The sequence below is a fragment of the Monopterus albus genome, unplaced genomic scaffold, assembly GCF_001952655.1.
Source record: "Monopterus albus unplaced genomic scaffold, M_albus_1.0 scaffold52.1, whole genome shotgun sequence".
Lineage (NCBI taxonomy): Eukaryota > Metazoa > Chordata > Actinopteri > Synbranchiformes > Synbranchidae > Monopterus > Monopterus albus.
The window spans coordinates 2,621,508-2,642,218 of record NW_018127932.1 but is presented as its reverse complement, the minus strand read 5'-3'; the positions used below and the strand labels follow the sequence as shown (position 1 = coordinate 2,642,218).

At 41.5% G+C, this 20,711-nt stretch overlaps 3 protein-coding genes across 4 annotated transcripts in view; 1 reads left to right on the top strand and 2 right to left on the bottom strand.

The window, feature by feature from the left end:
- The window catches only part of LOC109961064 (calcineurin subunit B type 1), a 32,695-nt gene extending 29,962 nt beyond the window's left edge, over window positions 1–2,733 (bottom strand). Inside the window, exon 1 of the mRNA XM_020601622.1 lies at window positions 2,427–2,733. Coding sequence (XP_020457278.1) covers window positions 2,427–2,429 — 3 coding nt within the window. The 5' untranslated portion in view covers window positions 2,430–2,733. The remainder of the gene's footprint in view (window positions 1–2,426) is intronic.
- Window positions 2,734–3,928: 1,195 nt separating this feature from the next.
- On the bottom strand, window positions 3,929–10,516 carry cnrip1b (cannabinoid receptor interacting protein 1b). Of its 2 annotated transcripts, XM_020601694.1 has the most exons (3): window positions 10,106–10,511; window positions 8,513–8,657; window positions 3,929–6,367 (listed from the first exon to the last, which is right to left on the bottom strand). In XM_020601694.1, exons 1-3 carry the CDS (start codon window positions 10,282–10,284, stop codon window positions 6,203–6,205), a joined length of 489 nt encoding a protein of 162 aa, XP_020457350.1. In that variant the 5' UTR covers window positions 10,285–10,511; the 3' UTR covers window positions 3,929–6,202. The 2 variants fall into 2 exon arrangements, with proteins under 2 accessions (XP_020457350.1, XP_020457349.1); XM_020601693.1 differs by lacking the exon at window positions 3,929–6,367 and having other exon boundaries at window positions 8,073–8,657; window positions 10,106–10,516.
- Window positions 10,517–11,959: 1,443 nt separating this feature from the next.
- Window positions 11,960–20,711, top strand: part of LOC109961100 (potassium voltage-gated channel subfamily KQT member 5-like) — a 112,760-nt gene continuing 104,008 nt past the window's right edge. The window contains exon 1 of the mRNA XM_020601695.1: window positions 11,960–12,518. Within this exon, the coding sequence (XP_020457351.1) occupies window positions 12,178–12,518 (341 nt within the window). The 5' untranslated portion in view covers window positions 11,960–12,177. The remainder of the gene's footprint in view (window positions 12,519–20,711) is intronic.

Genomic DNA, 20,711 nt, shown 5'->3' with positions numbered 1-20,711 from the left:
AGAAGACTGCAGTGATGCAACGATCAGTGCGGAGAATAAATCCAGACAGAGTGGTTGGAAGTGCAGTGTGGATCACCACATCTGCTGGTGGTTCGCTGTGGCTTTTATATCTTTTACATTAGCTACAGCTCAATCCTTATGTGGGCGGCACTTGATTGCTAGGCAGCATATGGTGCTCTTAGCATCAGATCATTCCAATACATGCTTAAGCATCCATGTGTCCCTGCCTCCAACCTCCCCCTGCAGCTGTGTGGTTTGTGTGCTCCTTTGCATTTCCAGATGCATCTTTAATGCACCATAATATGCAGTATGTAACCTCAGGGACAGTAGTCTTCAATCCCAAAGCACGAGCTTCTCGCAGCTAGCGTATTGGAGCAGCCATCCAACCAAGTTATGTGGCTTTGCAGAGCTGATCTTTTTTACGTGAGGCTTGGCAAATGTATCATTCAGTAAACAGAGGAGTTCACACTATCTGGGCTGGCGTCTGTCCCGATGAATTCAAAGTGCATCAAATCAATATCTAATGTTACGCATCAAGGTGAAAGTAAAACCCAGCCAACTTTTTAAAACATCTGTGGTAACACCTATAACCTGCTGACCAATCCTCAATGTGAGGTTAAAAAGTAATTCATTCATTCAATAAATACTTTTTTTTTAAATCAGCAATTTTTCCATTTTGATTTGATTTGATTTGATTTATTCTTTCAAGCATGTAAAGACACACAACACACATGACTGTAAACATAATCCAATATCAATGTGCTTATACCTAGTACATGCTTGAATGGAGTAGGAAGAAGTCAGACTTATCCAGTCCTACCCCATGACATCATCTTACCATCATTGGTTTGCAAGCAGTATCTCTACATAGATAATTCTCTTCTACACCACACAAGTAATATACTAAAGAATTGTCTCATTGTGTTAACATTCTTACATAATTACATTCTTAAATAATTATCTCCTACACCACACAAGTAAAAATCATAAAGAACTGTAGCCAAGATGTGCACTTGAACTTTTCAGGTAAAACATTAACCTGGTTATCTGGTGGAGTAGCTGTCTAGTTTGTTTCTAAATGACCTCAAACATATCTTTGACATCTTGTTATTTGTTGTCCAACATATACTCACATACCAACAGGCTGCATCTGCATTGAGCTACAATCGACTCCTATGCATTGATCTTACTCCAGTTTGTGTATTTAAAGGCAGATCGTTTGCTTGTGTCAATATTTACAAACATCTGAATCTCCTGCTAAATAACAGGTCTGAGCAGCCAAAACCGTAAAACCCCAAACAAATAAAGCTGCTCCAAGATAGCCTGTGAACTACTCCACAGACAACGTTTGGACACACGTTCCCATTATGACAACAGTGTGTCCAAACCTCTGACTGGAAGTGTATGGTTTGCAAACAAAGCAATATAAGGAATCACATTTAGCTTTTTTTTTCCTGCCCAGACAATTGTAAAACAATAAACTCCTTCCTGGACAGAGTCTAAACAGGGGACTGCTAGTGAACAAACGGCTGTTACTGCCAGTATGGTGCTGTCAGGACATCAGTGACCTGGGGTCGGTCGGAAAGAAGAGACAGTGGAGGTCCCAAATATACAACTCATGTTTCCTAGCTACGCCATTGCAATTGGTTCCTGATAACATGTCAGCTCTGATCTGCGGGTATATGGATCCAGGCATGGGCACTGCTGCCAGCTCACTTCCACTCATATTTGTCCCTGCATGGAGTATGCCCAATGGTTACTAGGAAGCTCACCCCTAATTTATTTTATATATGTAGTGGAGAAACCAATCAATTAGGCCGGACAGAGACGATCCTTTGGCCTGCTATTGCAGCTTCCTCTAGAAGTGCTGTGAACAGAGGAGCTACAACAATATCCCTGGGCATATTCATGCTTACGAGCAATGAAACACTGTTGCAACTATCAACACAACGCCATGCTACATAGAAAACACTGAGATAAACCTCGTTATATAGTGATGCAGAGCGAATACATGTAACTTGAGCAGGCGATGCATTTTCCTGTGCGTAAAATGCGCCGCATTTAATCGCTCATCTCTGCGTTGCGCGCGTATTTTTAGTCACGAAAACTCATTTGCACAGGCCTCGCTGCTAATAAGACTGTAGACTATGGCGAGAAGGGATAAGAAGTATGTGGGCCACAGGCTTCAGGCTACTGGCAGCCGCGGGGTGTTGCAAAGAAGGCGCGACAGGGAGCCAGAACTGGGTGAGAAAACGTTTCCTTCTCGCTAGGGCTCTACGTTGTCGACTGTTAACTCAAAGCCAAGTGCTCACTACGAACAACACCCTGTCAAAAGGCCACATTATTCGACACACTGCAGCGCAGGCCTTCCCACTGGTGGGTTTGCCAGTCGGCGGAGGGTGAAAATAGGAGCCGTTGCCGCTTACCATCTTGGAGGACGGATGATGAAATCCAGGCGACGTGAACAGAAAAAAGGTTTAACGAGGGGGTCGGTAGGCCGCCGATCTGTGGCGAAAAATACACAACTGTGGTGCTTGCTGAAGTCTCGTTGTGGTGCTATACCGAGCTTCAGACTCGTCTCTCCGTCTCTTCTCTCCTTTTAGCGAGGCTTTCACTGCAGTGGCCAGGGAGGGAGACCCGCTGGGAGGGGACAGTAAGCGGAGGAGGAGGCTCGCTTTGACAAGCAGGCGATGGCGGAGGGGAGGAGAGACGAAGCGAAAGGGGAAGTTGCAGCAGTACTGTACATCCGGGAACTATAGGTTTTATATTTTTACCTTGTGAACAGGTTTGTGCTTGCGCTCCCCCCACTGGTGTTAAGACTGCGCTGCACTCAAATGTACTGGCGGTGCGCGCTGAACCCCAGTGAGCACAAGTAGTCGGTTTAATATTACAGACGCATGCGCAGACTAATAATGTAGCCTATATTTACTCAAGTATTGGGCTTAAGTAGACAACATTCAGCAGGTGTGGGCGTACAGAAAGACCCCAGGTGGTGCCTCTTTGCGCAAGACCGTTTTTTTTTTACTTTATTTATTTATTTGGTTTTGAAACTTTTTATTATTATTATTTTGGAATCAAATTTCAGCTAAAAGCATGCTGTATGAAAAACAAGACCAAACAAGCCCCCGCCCCTCCCTCTCCTCCTTTCCTTGACACAGAAACCAAACGACCCGCCCTGCGCAGCGTCCACACTGGTCTCCCTGGCATTTGGTGGCAGACAGGAACTCTCCGCTGTTTGTCGCTGTTCTGTTGTGAGAATAACCCTTTATTAATAACCCTGTATTTATCTGAGCACAGCCTGCCGTGGCCTAAACACAAGAGGCCGTTTTGACAGCTTGGGCTGGCCCAGCTGACTTTGCTAGGCTTTTTCAGACAATTAGGCAACAATGCAAAATGAATTAACATTCGTTCTGAGCCCGATTTCCCACAAATTACATATATTAACATGTACTTTGATATCAGAAAGTCTGTATGCTCCCTGTCTTCTTGTGTCTTTGGCTGGTGTGCGCAAAAGACGCGGACTGTTCCGTCTGCCCAGGCTGAGTGTAGCAAAAGCTTTAAAATAACTCAGGAATGTGAAGCAAGGATCCCTTTATAAAAAAAGACAACGTTTCAGGTTTGAAGGTGACACAGATGCCTTTGGTTTTCCACTACACTAACAGAATCAGACACTTCTTGCTCTTTTATTATGCTTTTTGCAGGACCTCTCTTGTACAGACACCACCACAGCACCAAGCAGCAGGTTGGGGAGCATCATGTTTTGCCACATCACATATTTGTGATGCACACCAGGATGACACGTTTCCCTTTGTTGCCTTGAAGCCTCACCCGGTGATTGTCAGAACAATAAAAGCTCCCATATACTCAACTTAATTCACTTCTGTAATTTTGTTTGTCATAGTGAGATACATTAACAAGTCTTATGTAGTTAATAGTTTACAGTAGATTTTCCATTTTACTATGAACAACATTATAAACAAACAACCATCGCATATTCATTTCACCACTATATTACACCATTTCATTACTTTGTTGCTCTGATTTCTTGCATAGATCAATTCAGTGAAAATATTTATTTCTACCAAAATACACACAACAATATGAAAACATTTCAAATGTTTCACTGTATAAATATTGAGTTGCCACAAGAAATGGAAAAAACTGTTTTTTTCAAGTATGTCAAACAGTTTATGTTATGAATATTTCACATACAATATTCATCTTAAATAAACATATTCATAGTTTAGTCTTTTGGAAGAGGTAGACAGAAGAAACATGCTGTAAATAGAGGCTCAACTTCAGCCAAACATACATCATTTATCCATTTATTTATAAATCTGGTGTGGTGTTCCTGGTTTAGAGGTGGCTACCAGTGGCTGCCAGTTACTAGAAGAAGTTCAGCTACAGCAAAGCTACGCTAGTCTGTTTAACTAAAGCTACTTAGAAAAAGTAGTTCAAACTACTTCAGAAAAAAAAAGATACAATTGATGATGTATAAGTGATACGAAATTACAACAAAATATAATATAAAGTCACTTGTCCACAAAAAAAAAAAAAATGCTACTCAGTTGTATTTATTACCTGAGACCTAAACCTGTCCTAAATCAAACGGCCACATCTGGGCTTTTCACATTTTTGGATTGTGTGACCACAACTTAAACAGTAAAGAGAAAAACATTTAACTTGATGCTTTTTAAACCATTTGACCAACTTGAGCACTGGTCTAATAAAACAGGCCTCTTGAATCATTTGTCAGTTTTGTAACACCTGACTTGTGACTTGTACAATCTTAACAACTAAAACAACTTGTACCTTTTTAGAGTGTGAACAGCTTGAACACTGGTCTAAATCATCTTTTTACTTGTCAGAGCAGAATCTCTTACCTCTCAAAAGTCCTTACCCAACAAGCAGTTTTGTTTGGCACTGAAAGTGTCTGTACCAGCGCTGAACAGCTGCCCACATGCAGCCTGCTGAAATAAAAAACACTTACTTTCCTTGACGGCCTAAAATTGTTTGGAGTTCCAGTAGTTAACTGCACAAAAATGGCAAAAAGTAACTGAAATACTTGAATCACTATGCAAATATGAAGGTAGCTGAACTACCAGCAAGCTACTGCAGAATGTAGTTAAACTACAAGTTTAATTACATGTAGTTCACTGCTCCCCAACACTGACTGTGACACTGCGGTATCACATCTCCCCTGTGATACCGACAGGTTTGGGTTTCATCAGGGGTGTCTTCATCTCACAACTAAAAGTAGCAGGAAAACAGACTGAAAGTAGTTCTATGTTGTTATCTATGTACAAGTTACTGCAAAGCAGTAGACTGCGAAAACCTGTGATAAAAATAAAAAAAAAACTCTCATTTGAATTCATTTTAAACACTGAGATTTCTTTGGCCATGCTTGGGCCAATAAAATTAAAATGTCACAAATGGGGAACACTGGACTTGATGAAGAGGGGGGAGTGTTATAGTGGTAAACTGTAACATGACATACACTTTATTGTCATGCCAGCAACAGCTTTCTAAGTATTGGTGTGACATGAATGACATGGACAGTTGTTCTGGAGTGAAACTCTTCACATGCACTTCCAAGTACATAAACAAAAATAATTCTATCTGTACAAGCACCATTTGTAAAACACATACTGGAGCTGAATACCCACATGACAACCCACGCATACAGTACTGTACGTACACAAGTCTGAACAGGCCAGACATCACAAACGAACTGTACATGAAAAACAAATCTCAAAACATCTCTGAATCATGATGAAATACAGTCCATAACTAAAGCTGAATCAGGTTGCTGAGAAGTGCTACATGCTTAATTTTAACCTTCATAAATGTGCAACATAGATTCTGACACCTTTGTATAACCACTGTGAAAAGATGGTAACAATTCATTTGACATGAACTGGACTGAATCCAGTTTGGCAGTAAATCTGATGCATTGTCTTATGTTGTAAAGGAGGGAAAGGATGGATTTTCTTTTCAAATGGACAAAAAGCTTTAAATTTTCTAAGATAGATGATAGGAAGTGTGAAAACACTAAATTAAAAGACAGAAAAACCTAAGGGGAGGAGATCGCCAGTAGAAGGAGGACATAAGATTACAAACATCCGTTTGGCAACAAGAAGTAACAAAAAATGTTTTGATTTCATCTTGACATACTGACCATTAGACACTTCACCGTCCTCCGTCAGACAAACATCTCCTTGTTGATCCACATGAGAGTGCACGTGTCGTTGGGTTTGCATTCATATTCAATGCTGCTGAAGCTATTTCCCCACTGGCAGTGGTCCCTCTTGTTGTAGTTGTAGTACTTCACCTGCCACACCGTTTCAAAAATTCCCACTGTCGAGAACTGAGGCACAAACACACATGCCAGTAAGTATATGCTGTACACGCACAGTCACACAAACAGTTTTCAGCTTCTTTGACTGGCCTAATTCAGTGAACTGAGGACGAAGCATTCAGAGTCGACAGATGGGAATATACACACACTCATAAGGAATTCGTGACTCTCACTAGATCATCATGTTCAAAATCACATCAAGGTGAAAAGAAGACTAAGCATACTGACTGCACAGACGGATACATGCCCCCCCACACACAACATATCATCCCAGAGGTTCCAGGCTGTGAACTGCACAGATGGCCATGATGAATACAGACACAAACCAGATGAAATTATATTTGTAACAATGTGTTTGAACCTGAACCTATGCTCTGTTTTTTCAAAAATAAGCTAAAAATGATAGCTTCTTAAACATTTTGCAACGTCAGATACCACTGTTTTCATTGCCACACCAGGAACCACAACAGCTGCTTCCTCTTAGCATCTGCTCAGTAGTCACACTGGAAACTAATAAAGGTAGTGCATGTTAGAACCAAAAGACAGTGCACATCTCATGTTGGAACAGTTATTAATTTAGCTTGTTTTTTAAAATAAAAATCACAAAACATTTAAGGTTACAGTTCCTCAGATAATAATATTTTGTGTCTTCTATGATAACATATTTAATATATTTAGGTTTTGGACAGTTGGTCATTTAAAACAATAGCCTACATTTGAAAACATCACAAGGCGTCTAAGAAAATGGAGTTTTCATTTTTTTTATTTCCACTATACACTGTAGGCTCAACTATGTGTCATGTTATTGCCCAAACAATCGAGAGATGGTCAGCGAAGGGAAATGCCTGTTAATTGTATCTCTAGTTAACTAGTTATCTAGTTAACTTGTGCTTTCCATCGTTGTCCAACAAAACACACCAGTAAGAACAAGTCCCCAACAGGTCCAGTACTCTCACCTGCTTATGGTACCGTTTGCTAAAAACTACAATGCACAGCTATTAAGGACAATTAAGCCTTTTATTTTTTTACATTTTCAACAGGAATGACTGCACAGACATATTAACACATCATTAGTTTGGGTCTTTTCATGGAAACAAAATTGTCACTTTAATCTCACAGTCTCTGCGATGGATTGGCAACCTGTCCAGGGTGTACCCCGCCTTTGCCCGATTGCTGGCCGGGATTGGCTCCACTCAGGGACTAAGCGGTAGAAAATGAATGAATGAATGAATCTCAGAGTCTGTGCTAGTGTATAATCCCCAGGTTAAAGGCTGAATGGAAGTCTTACCAGGTGTGTTTATGTTGCTATGGTTACAGTTTTGCCAGGCACAAGAGTTTCCATGGTTACAGTTTTTCTACTGTGTTTCCATGGTTACAGTTAGCTGGAGAAAAGATGGATGATGACAGATGCATGAATGAGGTGGGTGGTGGACCTATTAGACCTGACCCGGACCCAAGCATGAGGAGCTAGCAGAAGGTAAACAAAGCAGAGAGCTCGCACAAGATTTCGTACATGCACAGGTGACTCTGCCTCGTGCTAACTTCAGGAAATGATGGCTGCTCTGAGGCTTTGGGGCAGCATAGTTGGGTCTGGGGTTTCATAACAAAACAATGTCACCCAGGGCAGTGATGTGTCTCCCTGATGTATTTTTAATCCTTTTTGAACAACAATGGAGATCTATCGCACAGACAAACAAGCTAATCTAGGACCGACATCTGACAGAAATTCATTGTAAGTAGAAGCAATTCATTGTTGGTGTTAGTCTCTGTATGGAAATTACTGAGAATACTATTAATATAGAAAACAGCCAGCCTTATCCTTTAATGGCTGAACAAATAATACTTAGGATTATTGTTAGATTATTGGTCTCATGAGATTTGTGGACAATAAATAAATATAGAATACAATCAGAGTCATCAATTCACTGTGTAGAATGAATGAACCAGGTTTTTAAAGTTGGGCTCCAGCTGGATTTAGATATTCTTCGGTTTGTTGATATTCCCATACTTGCTCAGTAAATGTATGTTATGCCATAGTTTTGCTTGTTCTACAATTTTTCTAAACCCTTGCTGGCTATAAACTGACTGTTGACCGTTGGTCTTCTCCTTCCTCTCCCTCCTGATTGAAGTTAGTTCCCTGCCCTGTGTACATACCTGGATGCTGATTTGAACTGGCTGCCTCTCTCCGCTCTTGGTATGTGCTAGTCCCTCTGTGTCATACTGGCCAGTATAGACCACCGACTGTGGGTCTTTAGACTGCTGCTCCAGGGGAAAGGTCACCCCACCCACGCTCATCGACCTGCAGGTAAGCAACACACAGGATTACTCAGTAAACATTCTTAAAAATAAAGTTTCATGTGAGTCATGTGAATGTGATACCACAACTTCATCACAACATGACTGAAGGAAGCTAACACAAGACAAGATGCATTCAAAAAGATTTGGTTGAAAAATATTGTATTGAAATGTGTACTTGGAATTTACTAAGCACTATTAATAAACCCAATAATAGAGAGGCCAGTAAAGTGCTATAAAAACAAGGATGCTGCTATAGAAATACAGTTAGTTTCATACTCACTGGTGGATCTTCTGTTCCAGGATTTCATGTTGACATACTGTATCATTTAGTGATAAAGGTCTATAGCTGTGTTTCATGCCCTAAATCCAGTTCTCTTTTCATCATCCCATATGTGATCTATTTTTAGCCTCCTTTAGCCATGTTTCACAGCCTGATATTGATATCCAGCACGAGTCCTTATATGGAGATGGAAGTACAATAAGAGTCATGACACAATCAAGACTCTAGAATCCTAATCTGTGGTGGATTTGGCATGTGGCCAACTGGGGTTTATGATGCCTTCAAGTGCTCCCACTTTCCAGCCCTAAATTGGGAACAAAACTTGTTGACCACTCACGTTTTGTTTTGTACGTGATAATGATATTACAAAATCTGTATGAGGTATTTTAAGTGATGTTTTGTTTCCCCTGTCGCTTGAAAATCATGAAAAGGTCCTATTTTCTTTGATATTATGTGCAGTAGACTCGTAACGGCCATATTGTCTATTGTACATGAATGTAACCTTAAAATGTACACTTGCTTTCTCCTCTGTAAACAGCCTCATCCTTGTGTCTTTAATTAACAGTAATAACCAGCTCTTTGTATTTACAGGGCAGACGCGCTGCCGATGAAGTAAACACATTCCCCGTTGTGCAGGGTGTTAAAATGCTTACGTCTTACTTACATTTTACCAAAACAACTAAAGAAACAGACACAGCAAAGGAAAAAATACCCATATGGCGCCAGTATAATCCCACATGCAGGTGAAAGAGACGCTAAAGGGACAGTAAGCAGCGTTGACATTCAGCCACAACAAAATCTCCAGTGCTTGGACAGCTCTTGTCAAATGTCCTTTTGCTGTCCCATATGGAAAATCTCCAGCAACGCCCCCACCCCCCCACCCCCGATTCAAAATATGTCTGTGGCTCTGATCTCTGGGGCATTTTCTCAGAAGGAAGCTGTGGGAATGATGACCTCCTCCAGCAACGCCCCCCCCCCCCCACCCCCGATTCAAAATATGTCTGTGGCTCTGATCTCAGAGGCATTTTCTCAGAAGGAAGCTGTGGGAATGATGACCTAGCCACGATATTTGCTTTATAGAATGAATAGGTTTACCACAGCAGTTTGCTCGGGTTATGACCGGGTCGGGATAATTCGTGCCTGGAAGAAAAATCCAAAAGGCTACCTACGTGGCCACGACCGCTCCTGGTTTAACGACCACCTCAATTTTGTACTTGGACCCAGTCAGCAGCTTGATCGTCCGGGTCTGTCCGAACCTGGCGCCGTCGGACTTGAAGTACACCGCAGTGTTGTTGGGAAGCATCTTCAAGGAGATCCCAATTTTGACAATCTGAGGGACGTCGGCCATTTTTCCATATATCTAGTAAATCTCCGGAATCAGCGGGATTGGGGGCGTGTGGGTTGTGTCGGTCACTTCAGGCAGACGGAGAAATGCCCTATGGAGAAGTCCGTGGCAGAGCGCACAGCATCCGTAATCCCGTCCAACCCGCAGCACAGGCCTAATCCCAAAGGTCTCTCTCCGTCTGTGAAAATCTCTCTGAGCACACTCGTCCCGTTCTCCCTCCCACACATAGTCTCGGTGTTTTCCTCATTTCTTATCCTATTATCCTATTCCTTATCTAAGTGTAAACTATTCCAAGTTGGATATGGTTGTCGCTGTCCACGTGCTGAATTCAGACCCTGCTGACTTTATTAATTGATCTTCAAAGAACTAAAGTATATGTAGCAGCTCAGACTGAGACGGTAGGTAATTATCATAAGACACCTGACAACTGCAACAAACGTGAAAATACAAATCATTAGCATATGGAAATGTTTATTAAGACCAGCGTCCACTAAAAGTAAACTACACGAATACAGCTAGAATGGTTAAAAGAAAGTCTTGAAGTTAATTAAGATAAAACGGTAAAATAATCGCAATTTCTGCGAGTGTGGGAAACAAAATATTAACACACTGTAGGAAAGAAAGTTCTACATAAGATGATAAATCCAGATAGTCAAAGCAGTTGCTGAGGACTTCACATGGCGTTCCCTGTAATTCCAAGGTTGTGCCACTAGAGGGCATGCTTTGATCACAACAAGAATCCCACATGTCTCAAACTACTTAGAAAGTTGTTTCATTGTAGTAGGACAGCGTACTTGTTCAGAAAATGGAAACGTGATGGCGACAAACTGCGGACATCATGGTAAGCCGAGTCTAACATAATAGCACCACCAGATGAGTCCGGTCAAAAAAATGGAGGAGGGATTTCAGTCACTCTTTGATACACTATAAACCACAGTGCTTGAATGAACGTGATTTACGGCAGCATAAGTGGGTTGGTAGTAGCATGTTGGAGAGACATAGCTAAACAAACATACAAATAAACAAGCAGAAAAACAAAAGAAAATAAAAAAAAATAACAATACAACGGTATCGGTGTGTCACGTACAATTGGTCGGTGAACAGGGAATCATATCTGTTAAGGGCGGAGACACTTAGAGACCCAGGAGACCACCTTTACTGCTGGTGCAGCTACAATTCACTATTCAAGCTCTGATTTCTGAATATGAACAAATACGGAAGTACTGTTCAATTTTCAGCCAATTGTTGAAGTTCTTGTTTAGCTATTGTTATAGACTGTTGGGGTGAAACTCGTGTTATAGTAGGTAATTTATAGTAGCTTCAACTATGCCAGCAACTTCATGCCCAGTTCCCTCCTGAAGTCTGATTCCACACGCATAGAGGCTTCAACTTTTGGCCTGGGCATTGTCATACCGGTTGTTAAGGGCACTGGGAAATGTCCTCGCGTGCGTAAAGCCCGCGTCATCGGCGTATTGATGTATATTCATGGTTCCCGAGTTAACGTTTATTACTCGAATAGAAAATGAAAAGTAGACACAGAGATCACAGACTAATCCAGTGGTTTAGGAGGTAGTGAATTTGCTGCGCCCTTCCCTGTCTGATGCGTAAAAGACAGCCATCGTTTGGAGCAGCACCGGCCGGCTCTGCACACTTTGCAACTCCTTTCCAGCCTCGCGCAGATGGTTAAAGTGTCCAAACCGGACTGTGAATCTTCTCACATTGCCACAATATGAGGAGCTGAGTGCAGATTAGACATTTATCCCCTCCCTTACTGCTTTGGTTTATTTAGTGCTTTGTGAAAGTCAACGTATACAAACACCCTCTGGCCCAAGTGCACTTGGCTACATGTGATGTCTGCCGCTCGTCCAGCGCACTCCAGACTGCGCTGTTGATGCCATGCCGCGAAATCACACCGGCGACGAGAGCGGCGGCACCGGCCTCTGGCTGAAGACCTCAACGGGACGCCGTACGCAAGACTGCGCACTGAGAGATGTGGAGTCTGGGCGGAGGACGATGAATAACGCGGTCCGAGTCGGCGACAGTCTTATGTCTCCGGCGGCGACAGGTGCGGTGGGCGCGGAGAGGAAGCAGGGCGCCCGACTCAGTCTGCTGGGGAAGCCGCTGACCTACAGCGCACAGAGCAGTCGCAGGAACGCGCGGTACCGACGGCTCCAGAATTACCTCTACAACGTGCTGGAGAGGCCGCGGGAATGGGCTTTCGTCTACCACGCTTTTGTGTGAGTGCATACACGTTTAGTCATTTTATACTGTAGAGGCACCACGAACTTAAATACTTGTTTCAGTTTTCCCACCTATTATAGAAAGTGTTTATAATGAACATTTGGTCTAAGCAAGTCACAACATAACCTCTTGAAAATAGACCGATTGTACTGTAGTTAATATCGGCTGCTGTTCTCATGACAGTGACCAGTTGAGGTCATGGTGGAAACACACATCATGGCATTAGATTGATGCAAGTTGAATGGGGATGCTATTTAAGGAAAAAAGGAAATGCTTTCTGAAACACATTCATTTTCTTACATTTTCTCCTGTTGTTTAACATTTGCAAATCCAGCTTCTTTTATAAGCAAAACACAAATACTGATACAGAAACATATCACAAACATACTTTCTGGCTCTGTGAACACGTGCTACTTGAGAAAACACTGGAGACATGGGCTACGTGTGTGAGTGATGCATGTCAATAGTATTTTGAAATTTGCAGTGCACATGTAGTATCTGCTATCTAACTGCAAAAGTCAGTATTTATAAAAAGCAGTACTATATTAGTTTCAGTTTCTTCCTAATCTTAATGTAACACTGGGAGCTCCAGCTGATCTGGGGCTCTCAGAGAGAGTTCAGCAAACTGTCAACTGCGTTGGGTGAATGTAATATTAACAGCGTGATCCTAAATCTTCCATGGGTGGTTTGGACAGAGAGTGGGTCAGGGAAAACTCCTGGAGAGACACTTTTGAAAGCTGATGTTTCAGTTCTTAAATCCCAAACAGCTCCGGCAGAGTTATTTTGGAAGAGGAGTGCTGTGAGAAGGAGGAAGTGGAGCTGTCGAAGGAGGGGTTGTGAAGCCGGATGTTGACGTTTTATTTGCTCAGGTGGGACAGCTGAGGTCGCAGGGGTTAACTCGCTACATCTGTTCACGACCACAGCATCCCACACTTACACTTTGGATCCAATGCATATATGAAGTGATGTAAAAATCTCACTTAAACAATTTGTTTAGATAGATACTATAGCTCAACTTTATTATCCCAGAATAAATTTGTCTTGAACATACACACAGTACCAGCTGTAACAGAAATCATAATACCCAACCTACAATACAATGCGTTACTCCCACAGCACCTGCACTACCTTATATACTGTAACTGAACTCGTACATTATACAACAGTTAAAAACTGCTAATAAAGTGTTACAGGGAATATTAGGTCTTAGTCTTAGCTAACTTGCCATGGGGACAAAATAATTTTTAAAACAGTTACATCTGCACAAAGGGACTCTAAAGCATCTGCCTGAAGACAGAAGCTGGTACTCAGGATGGAGAACATGAGTGGGATCTGAACTAATCTTCTCGTATACAGCCTGGAGTGTTTTTTAAGATTCATTTCACCACATCAGATCAATAAATCATTTTAACCATATGAGCTTTTTTCTTTACCTTGACAGTTCCAAACGATAACTGCAAAGAGAACTTAATTGCCAAAAATCTACTTGTATTGGAGCACGTATTGGGTTGTTGATAACAGAAAGGCATGTTCCAGCGGTTTTCCACTTGTTCTAAACTGAAATTGTTTAACTGCCGCTGTCGTTTCTGCTGCCAGTGAGCTTATAGATCTCTTCTTATTCGTGGAGTTAGTCTGGAGTCATAAGTTTGAAACCATTTGTCATTTCATAAGCTGTATGAAACTAAAGTCACTGGTCTTAATATATTCAACCAGTCATGTGAGGTGGTTAAAAAAGTTTGACGTTGAATATGGTACAGTAGCAAGTTTCATTTCAACTTAAAATTAAATATAACCTGTGTGCAGATCTACACATGCACATCTGAAACAGTGCACTGCACACACAGACACACCTGTACACACACAAATACACGTATCTGCATGTTAATATGCACACTGCACTGATAAATGTACACATTGTGTGCATACACACAGTCAGAGAAAGGAAATACATGATTTATTAAAGAAAACTCTGTTTTGATTGTTTAATTAGTAAGTGGCTACATTGCAACAGATGCTGCTGTGTGTGTTTGTGCGTTGGTCCACTCTGTAAATGTGTCAGAAGACTGTGTGTGCACGCTGATGTAGCTATTTGAAATCTGTGGTAGAAATCCCCGATGGGCTGCAGGACGAATCAAGACACTGAGAAGCATCTGGGCTTGCCTCTTGCCAAGCAGTGCTCTCACACTGAACACTGCTGGCATTAAGATTCAATCTCTTAATGAGATGGCGTGTGTCCGGATAATCACATTTGCTGAAATGGGCTCCAGCCACAGTTTGCATTAAGTACTACACTCAGAAGATGACTTCTTTCTCTGTGGTTTTGTTTGTATAAGAGTGATGTTTCACCTAATTTTTTATCTGTTTGCACAACTGCTTTGTGTGTCTTGTGTAACTGTGAAGATGAATAAATATGCCACTTGTCCATGCATGGATGTGTGCACGTTTGTTCATCCATCCATTGTCTATACCACTTATTCCTGAACAAGGTTGCGGGAGGCTGGAGCCAATGCCAGCTGGCACTGGGTGAGATGCGGGGTCCGCCCTGGGCAGGTCGCCAGTCTGTCACGGGGCTGACACTTAGAGACAGACAACCACACACACCCGCACTTGTGCATGTGTTTGTGTACAGTATACTCAACACATATTGTTGTCGGCTGTGTTTATGAGTACATGTTGTTGCTTTTGTGTCTGAGGATCAGACACAATTTTAGAATTAGGTTTAGGTCAGGGGAAGAGTTGGGGGTAGGCATGTAGCTGTGGTGGTTAAGGTTAGGGTAAGGGGCCATTGATCACAGAGCTGTTTGGACCTGTCGACAGGCAGTGTTTACAGTAATACAATACGTTAGCTCTTTTCAAATGTGTCAGGTGTGAGAATAGAAATGTAAATCACTTTCTTAAATGTGAATTTAAGATTATTCCGTCATTCACCAAGCTGCAGCTTCACTAATCCAAAGAAAAAGAAAACATGTCAAATGCACTCAGAACTAAACACCATCAAAGGCATCCCTAAGAGGCTGCTCTTTGTTTCCTGAGATCATGGCGACATTTGAGACACCTGAGCACATAAAAGAGTCTCTGTGTTTAGGTTCAGCATCAGTCCAGGTAGGAAGGAGGATTTGGCTGACACCCAATGGAAATGCTGGAAAATGCTAAGGACCCATTAGATGGGACGAACAGAAAGAAGGATGCATGTGTGTATAAATACTGTCATGATGTGTTCTGGTGTTTGCATGACTAGATACAGAGTGGGTACCCAATTAAAGATAGTGTGTGTGTTATGTCTTCAGTGGGAAGTGTAACACAGCACAGACACAGTGTGGATTTCTGCATGTCACCAGTTGGCACAGTATCATTCATGGAGGAGCAGAAGAGTGGAAGCAAGTAAAAAAGACAGAAGGAATGACAAAGGAAAGAGTAGGTGAAGATAGGAACAGGGACACTTAAGGTTTTACAGAGGCAAGGTCTTAAAGTTGACTTACTCCTTGTGTTCTGGATGAAGCATCTGCTTCTTTACCCTCACATCCTGATAAATGTCCAGACTAGAATGCTTGCATATTAAACTATATTAAAAATCTGTTCTCTTCCTGAAAAGTAAAGTGAAAGCACGTATCTAGGAGATGGAGCCCAGGATGGTTTTCTTACATTTTAGCTTCTATAACCCCTTAACCTGCAGCTATACTCCAGTATTTAGTATTTTGGAGTCATCTGCCAAACAACAAACTTTAAAAAACCCTACAACATATTGTAGCTAATTAATGAGTTAATGATGTAGCATCCAACAACATTAACTCATTAATTAGCAACATTCCTAAAGCTACAGATTTTTGAATATCAACATAATGACACTGAGGTAACAGAACATTTTGGGGGGAAGTAGCATTTTTCTTTCAAACTGATTAATCCGTGCATCAGCCCTAATGCACAACAGAAAATTACTTTTCTGCTTCTAAAGTTAAACTAAACAATATATTTGTTCCCAGTTTTAACCGACAGTGTCCCACGTCTCCTCAGTGCACCAGGAATGCTACTGCTAAGATTCACTTTAGTTTCATTACACCCACTCCTCATTCTCCACAGCGCTCCTGTGTTAAGTACACTTTTAAATCTACAAAAGAAAAATGAGCTAATTATCCTGCACTGGAGCAGAGATCTGATGGATGATCAGATCAGTTTTGATGTCTGTTTATCAGAGAACTTCATCAGTCAGCCTGCTGATGAGAAGGTGCAAGATTGGAAGAGCCTGCAGTGACAAATGTACTGTGACGTTTGAGCAGGTCACACAGGGAGCGTGTAGGTTGAAGGTGTGTGTGTGTGTCAAAGGATTTGCGAGAGAAAGCGCAGGCGTGAGCAAAAGATTGCGTTTCTTTTAGAATACATACTAGTGTGTGTGTGTGTGAGAGAGAGAGAAATAATTCAAGTGGTTGACAGAATTAACATGAAAGTGTTTGTTGTGAGAAATAACAATTGTGTTTGTGCTTTCAGTACCGTGATAACCCACAACCAGTGTTGCACAGATCCTACCAGTGTATGACTGTAGATTGCAGGGTTACATGGTTTGTTTGTTGCTCCATGTGTGTACAGTATATACTTACAAAGTGTTGTGTGTGTCTGCTTGTTAGTCATCCAGCAGCCCTCCCATACATCAGCAGAGGTGTCAGCTTGCTGAGCAGACCGTGGTGCTGATAGATGGAGACAGGCTGAGCCTGCTGGTCCTCCTGCTCACACCGCACCGCTGCTGGTTTCACATCCTACTGGCCTGCCCTGCCCTGCTGCACACACCTCAGATGCTTCCCTGTCAGTTTTTTAACTACAACATACCTCCCATACACCCACCCGCACATATTAAGACACACAAATACACAACCCTTACAGTACTTTAAACACTTGGTTGCATCGTTCAGTCAAGATCCATCTGTGGTATTACCAGCAAAATATAGTGAAAGTAGTCATTGTGGAATTGCAGATTATATATCCCTATTTGAAAATGATTTTTTGGTTCTAGTTTGTGGGTTAAACAAACCGGGTCGATAAAATAACCCATCTCATGTTGGTGTAAACCCAGATCAAATTCCTTATTAGTAGGTGGACAATGCCTCACTTGTTAAATTCAGGATCTCGATCTTATAGACAGTGTGGACCCTCACAGGAGCTGAAAATCTTTTTTCACCGCCTGCACATACAGAAGCATACACACGTACATTTGAGTAATAAGAGGAGTGATGATATCAAAGGATCAGGCAGCAACGTACTTTGAAAAGCAGTGAACACTTGGCCACTACAAGCCAGTAAAGTCTGTGATAATACTTCTGACTCCTTCAGCGTAAAACCCAACAAGCAAGACAGAGCTTTAGAGCTAATAGTAGGTGGATGTTAGAACCAGTGTTGTAGTACCTGAGTCGGACTGGAGACCTCATTTTCAGGACTCGTGACTCGACTTGGACTTGAGCACTGACGACTCGAACTTGGACTCAATAATTTACTGCATTTGGACTCACATGTTGGACTTTTTCTGTAATAGGCCATAATAATTCTGAATATTCACATCATTCACATCTAAATTGTGTCTGTGTGTGTATGTACACACGTACTTATGAGTGGCTATTGTGTCACACACAGTTAAGTAAACTCCTTTTAACATGACGAGAGCTGTGGCAATACCTTTAAACTTTGAGTTATGCTCATAGTAAGGAGACTGCTGGAGTAAAAAGTGAAAAAACACATATACAAAATAAATTCTGTTCCCTAGCTTCATACACATATTGTACACCCACACACTCCATATTTTCCTCCAAGGCATGCTGTTCCATGCCCCCTGAGAAATTCTCAGATACAGATATAGCAAAAATTATGAATTGTATATAACAGAATAGCTTAATCACCCGGAGCAAGAGTGTGACTATTTCAGTAGTTGTGTGTGTGTATGTGCACACAGTCACATTGTAGGAACTCCACTTTGGTTTGGTCGACAAAAAGCAAAACCTCGTAACATAAATAATTTGATTTTATGGTTAAGATTAGTGTAAGGTGTGTGAGGGAGCTCATGGGGTCTGTACAATGTTTATAAACACATGTACACAAAGACATTGTGGCACAAACGTACAGGCCAGCTCAGTCTAACACACTGTGTAGTGTGAATAATTTATGTTGGTTAGTCATAGAGGCTTTTCCCAGGTGACACGCTGGTTCAGGCAGCCCAGCACCAGCTCACCCACGCTGACAAAGTGAGACAGAACACTGCACAAAGACACCTCATAGTCACAGTAACCTCACACTCTCTTACCTCAATTTTACAGAAAAACACACGGACACATGGCTGACTGACATAAGATAGAGGCAGAAGGCTGCCCACCAAGAGCCGGGGTCTGTCGGCGGTTTCTTCCGTTAAAGGGAGTTTTTCCTCCCCACTGTCGCCAAGTGCTTGCTCAAGGGGGATTTGTTGGGTTTTCCCTCTGTAATGATATTGATAACAGTAAGGTCTAGAGCTTACTTTGTAAAGTGTCCTGAGATGACTTTTGTTGTGATTTGGCGTTATACAAATAAAATTTGATTTGATTTGATTTGATTAACTACGAGCTACACTGATATTAATCATAATGCTAAATCATCAGAGTCCAGCTTTGGAAATTTGAGAATTTGCTGCTTTTACTTTGTTTTTTTTACTGTGATCCTATGAACTATCTTTGGGTCTTGGACTGTTGGTTGAACAAAAGTAGAGTAAAAATGTCACCATTAGTTTCTAACAGTTAATTGACAAATTTATAGTGAAAACAATTGTTAGTTGCATAAAAATGTGAATGTGTAACCAAAGGTTTACATACAGTGGCAAACATATGAAGTTTCCTGCTTTTCTGCATTCATATGGACAAACACAATGTGCTACTAACACATACAGTTCTAATTGTTTGTGTCCTCTAGGGAGAGTGGCCAAAATATTAAACAGCCAAATTATCTGACTGTGGACTGAGATTTATTTGTCAGCCTTTCCAGCTTTATGCAAATCAGTCATTCTTGATTGTACATTTTCTGAGATCAGTTTTTTTGGTGAGAAGTGGTTCACATCAGCGGAGGCTTCCTGTGAATAGAAAACTCAGAGTTGGAGTGTGTTTTATGAGTCAAAGATGCTCAATCCTACACATCCAGTCTTGTTTATTTGATTTGCCTCCAGTTAGCGGCTGCTGATGTCATAAGCCTGGAGGTTCACATCCTTTCCCCAGCCTACGCTGTGAATGTTTAAATGATATTTTCAATATGAACAAGACCAATACAGTGATTTGTGTTAGAGGTTAAAGAAGACTGAGTTTGTTTGTTCTGACCTAGATAAAAAAAATCTGACTATATTTTACATATCACTATTAATGCTGTCAATCAATTAAAATATTTAATCAAGATTAATTGCATGATTGTCCATCTGTTCTAATGAACCTCAAAGGGACCCTGAGGTAACTGTGATTACCGACCATATTTGTCTGTCCCAGCGCCAGCTCCACTTTAGCTTTCTCATTTTCATGCATGTTCATACGTGCAGTCTTTGGATGCAATGCTAATTATTTCAATCAGACCCTCGTCCTCCACAATGCTAATCTGCCTGCAAGCGGTAGCCACCCATTTCGCTGTCGCTGTTGAAAGCATGTTGCTTGTAGAGTTGTCCAGGCATCTCCATTACAAACTAGCCAGTGTGGTCTGCAACCAGTTGCAGATCATGGCCTTCTGGTAGATGAATGCCCACTGTGGCTATGAAAGCCAGTTTGACCTGTTAAGCTGTCCAGGACATGAATGAAATGTTTTGGTCCCCAAAGGTTTTGCAAAAGAAGGAAGCACCTTCGAAGTAGTTTAGCCATTGAGACATGATTATGAGATATGATTACTACATGTAGTAGTACCACTATATAAAAATATATCTAAACCAAAGTCTTTGTCATGTTGTGTGGTAGTAAATTCAGCAGCATTTTGAAAGAGAGAGAATGACATTTCATAGCTGGGAACAACAGACCGGTTTAATATTTATGGCACTCAGTTTTAGCTAGCTGAGTAAAGCTGTCCTTGCCTCAGGTATCAGCATATACATACATACCAGATGGGATTTATGCAAACTATACCAATTTAGAGTGTTTCTGGCTTATGCTGCTTGGACTGTAAATCAACCAGCATCAATATCTAACCAGCCTGAGACACCAGAGTAGAAGAGATGG

Coding starts and splice junctions, on each gene's coding strand:
- cnrip1b (XM_020601693.1), bottom strand. CDS start 10,284: ATGGCCGACGTCCCTCAGATTGTCAAAATTGGGATCTCCTTGAAGATG. Junction 8,658..10,105: donor CCAGGAGCGGTCGTGGCCAC/GTAGGTAGCCTT, acceptor GCTTACCTGCAG/GTCGATGAGCGTGGGTGGGG.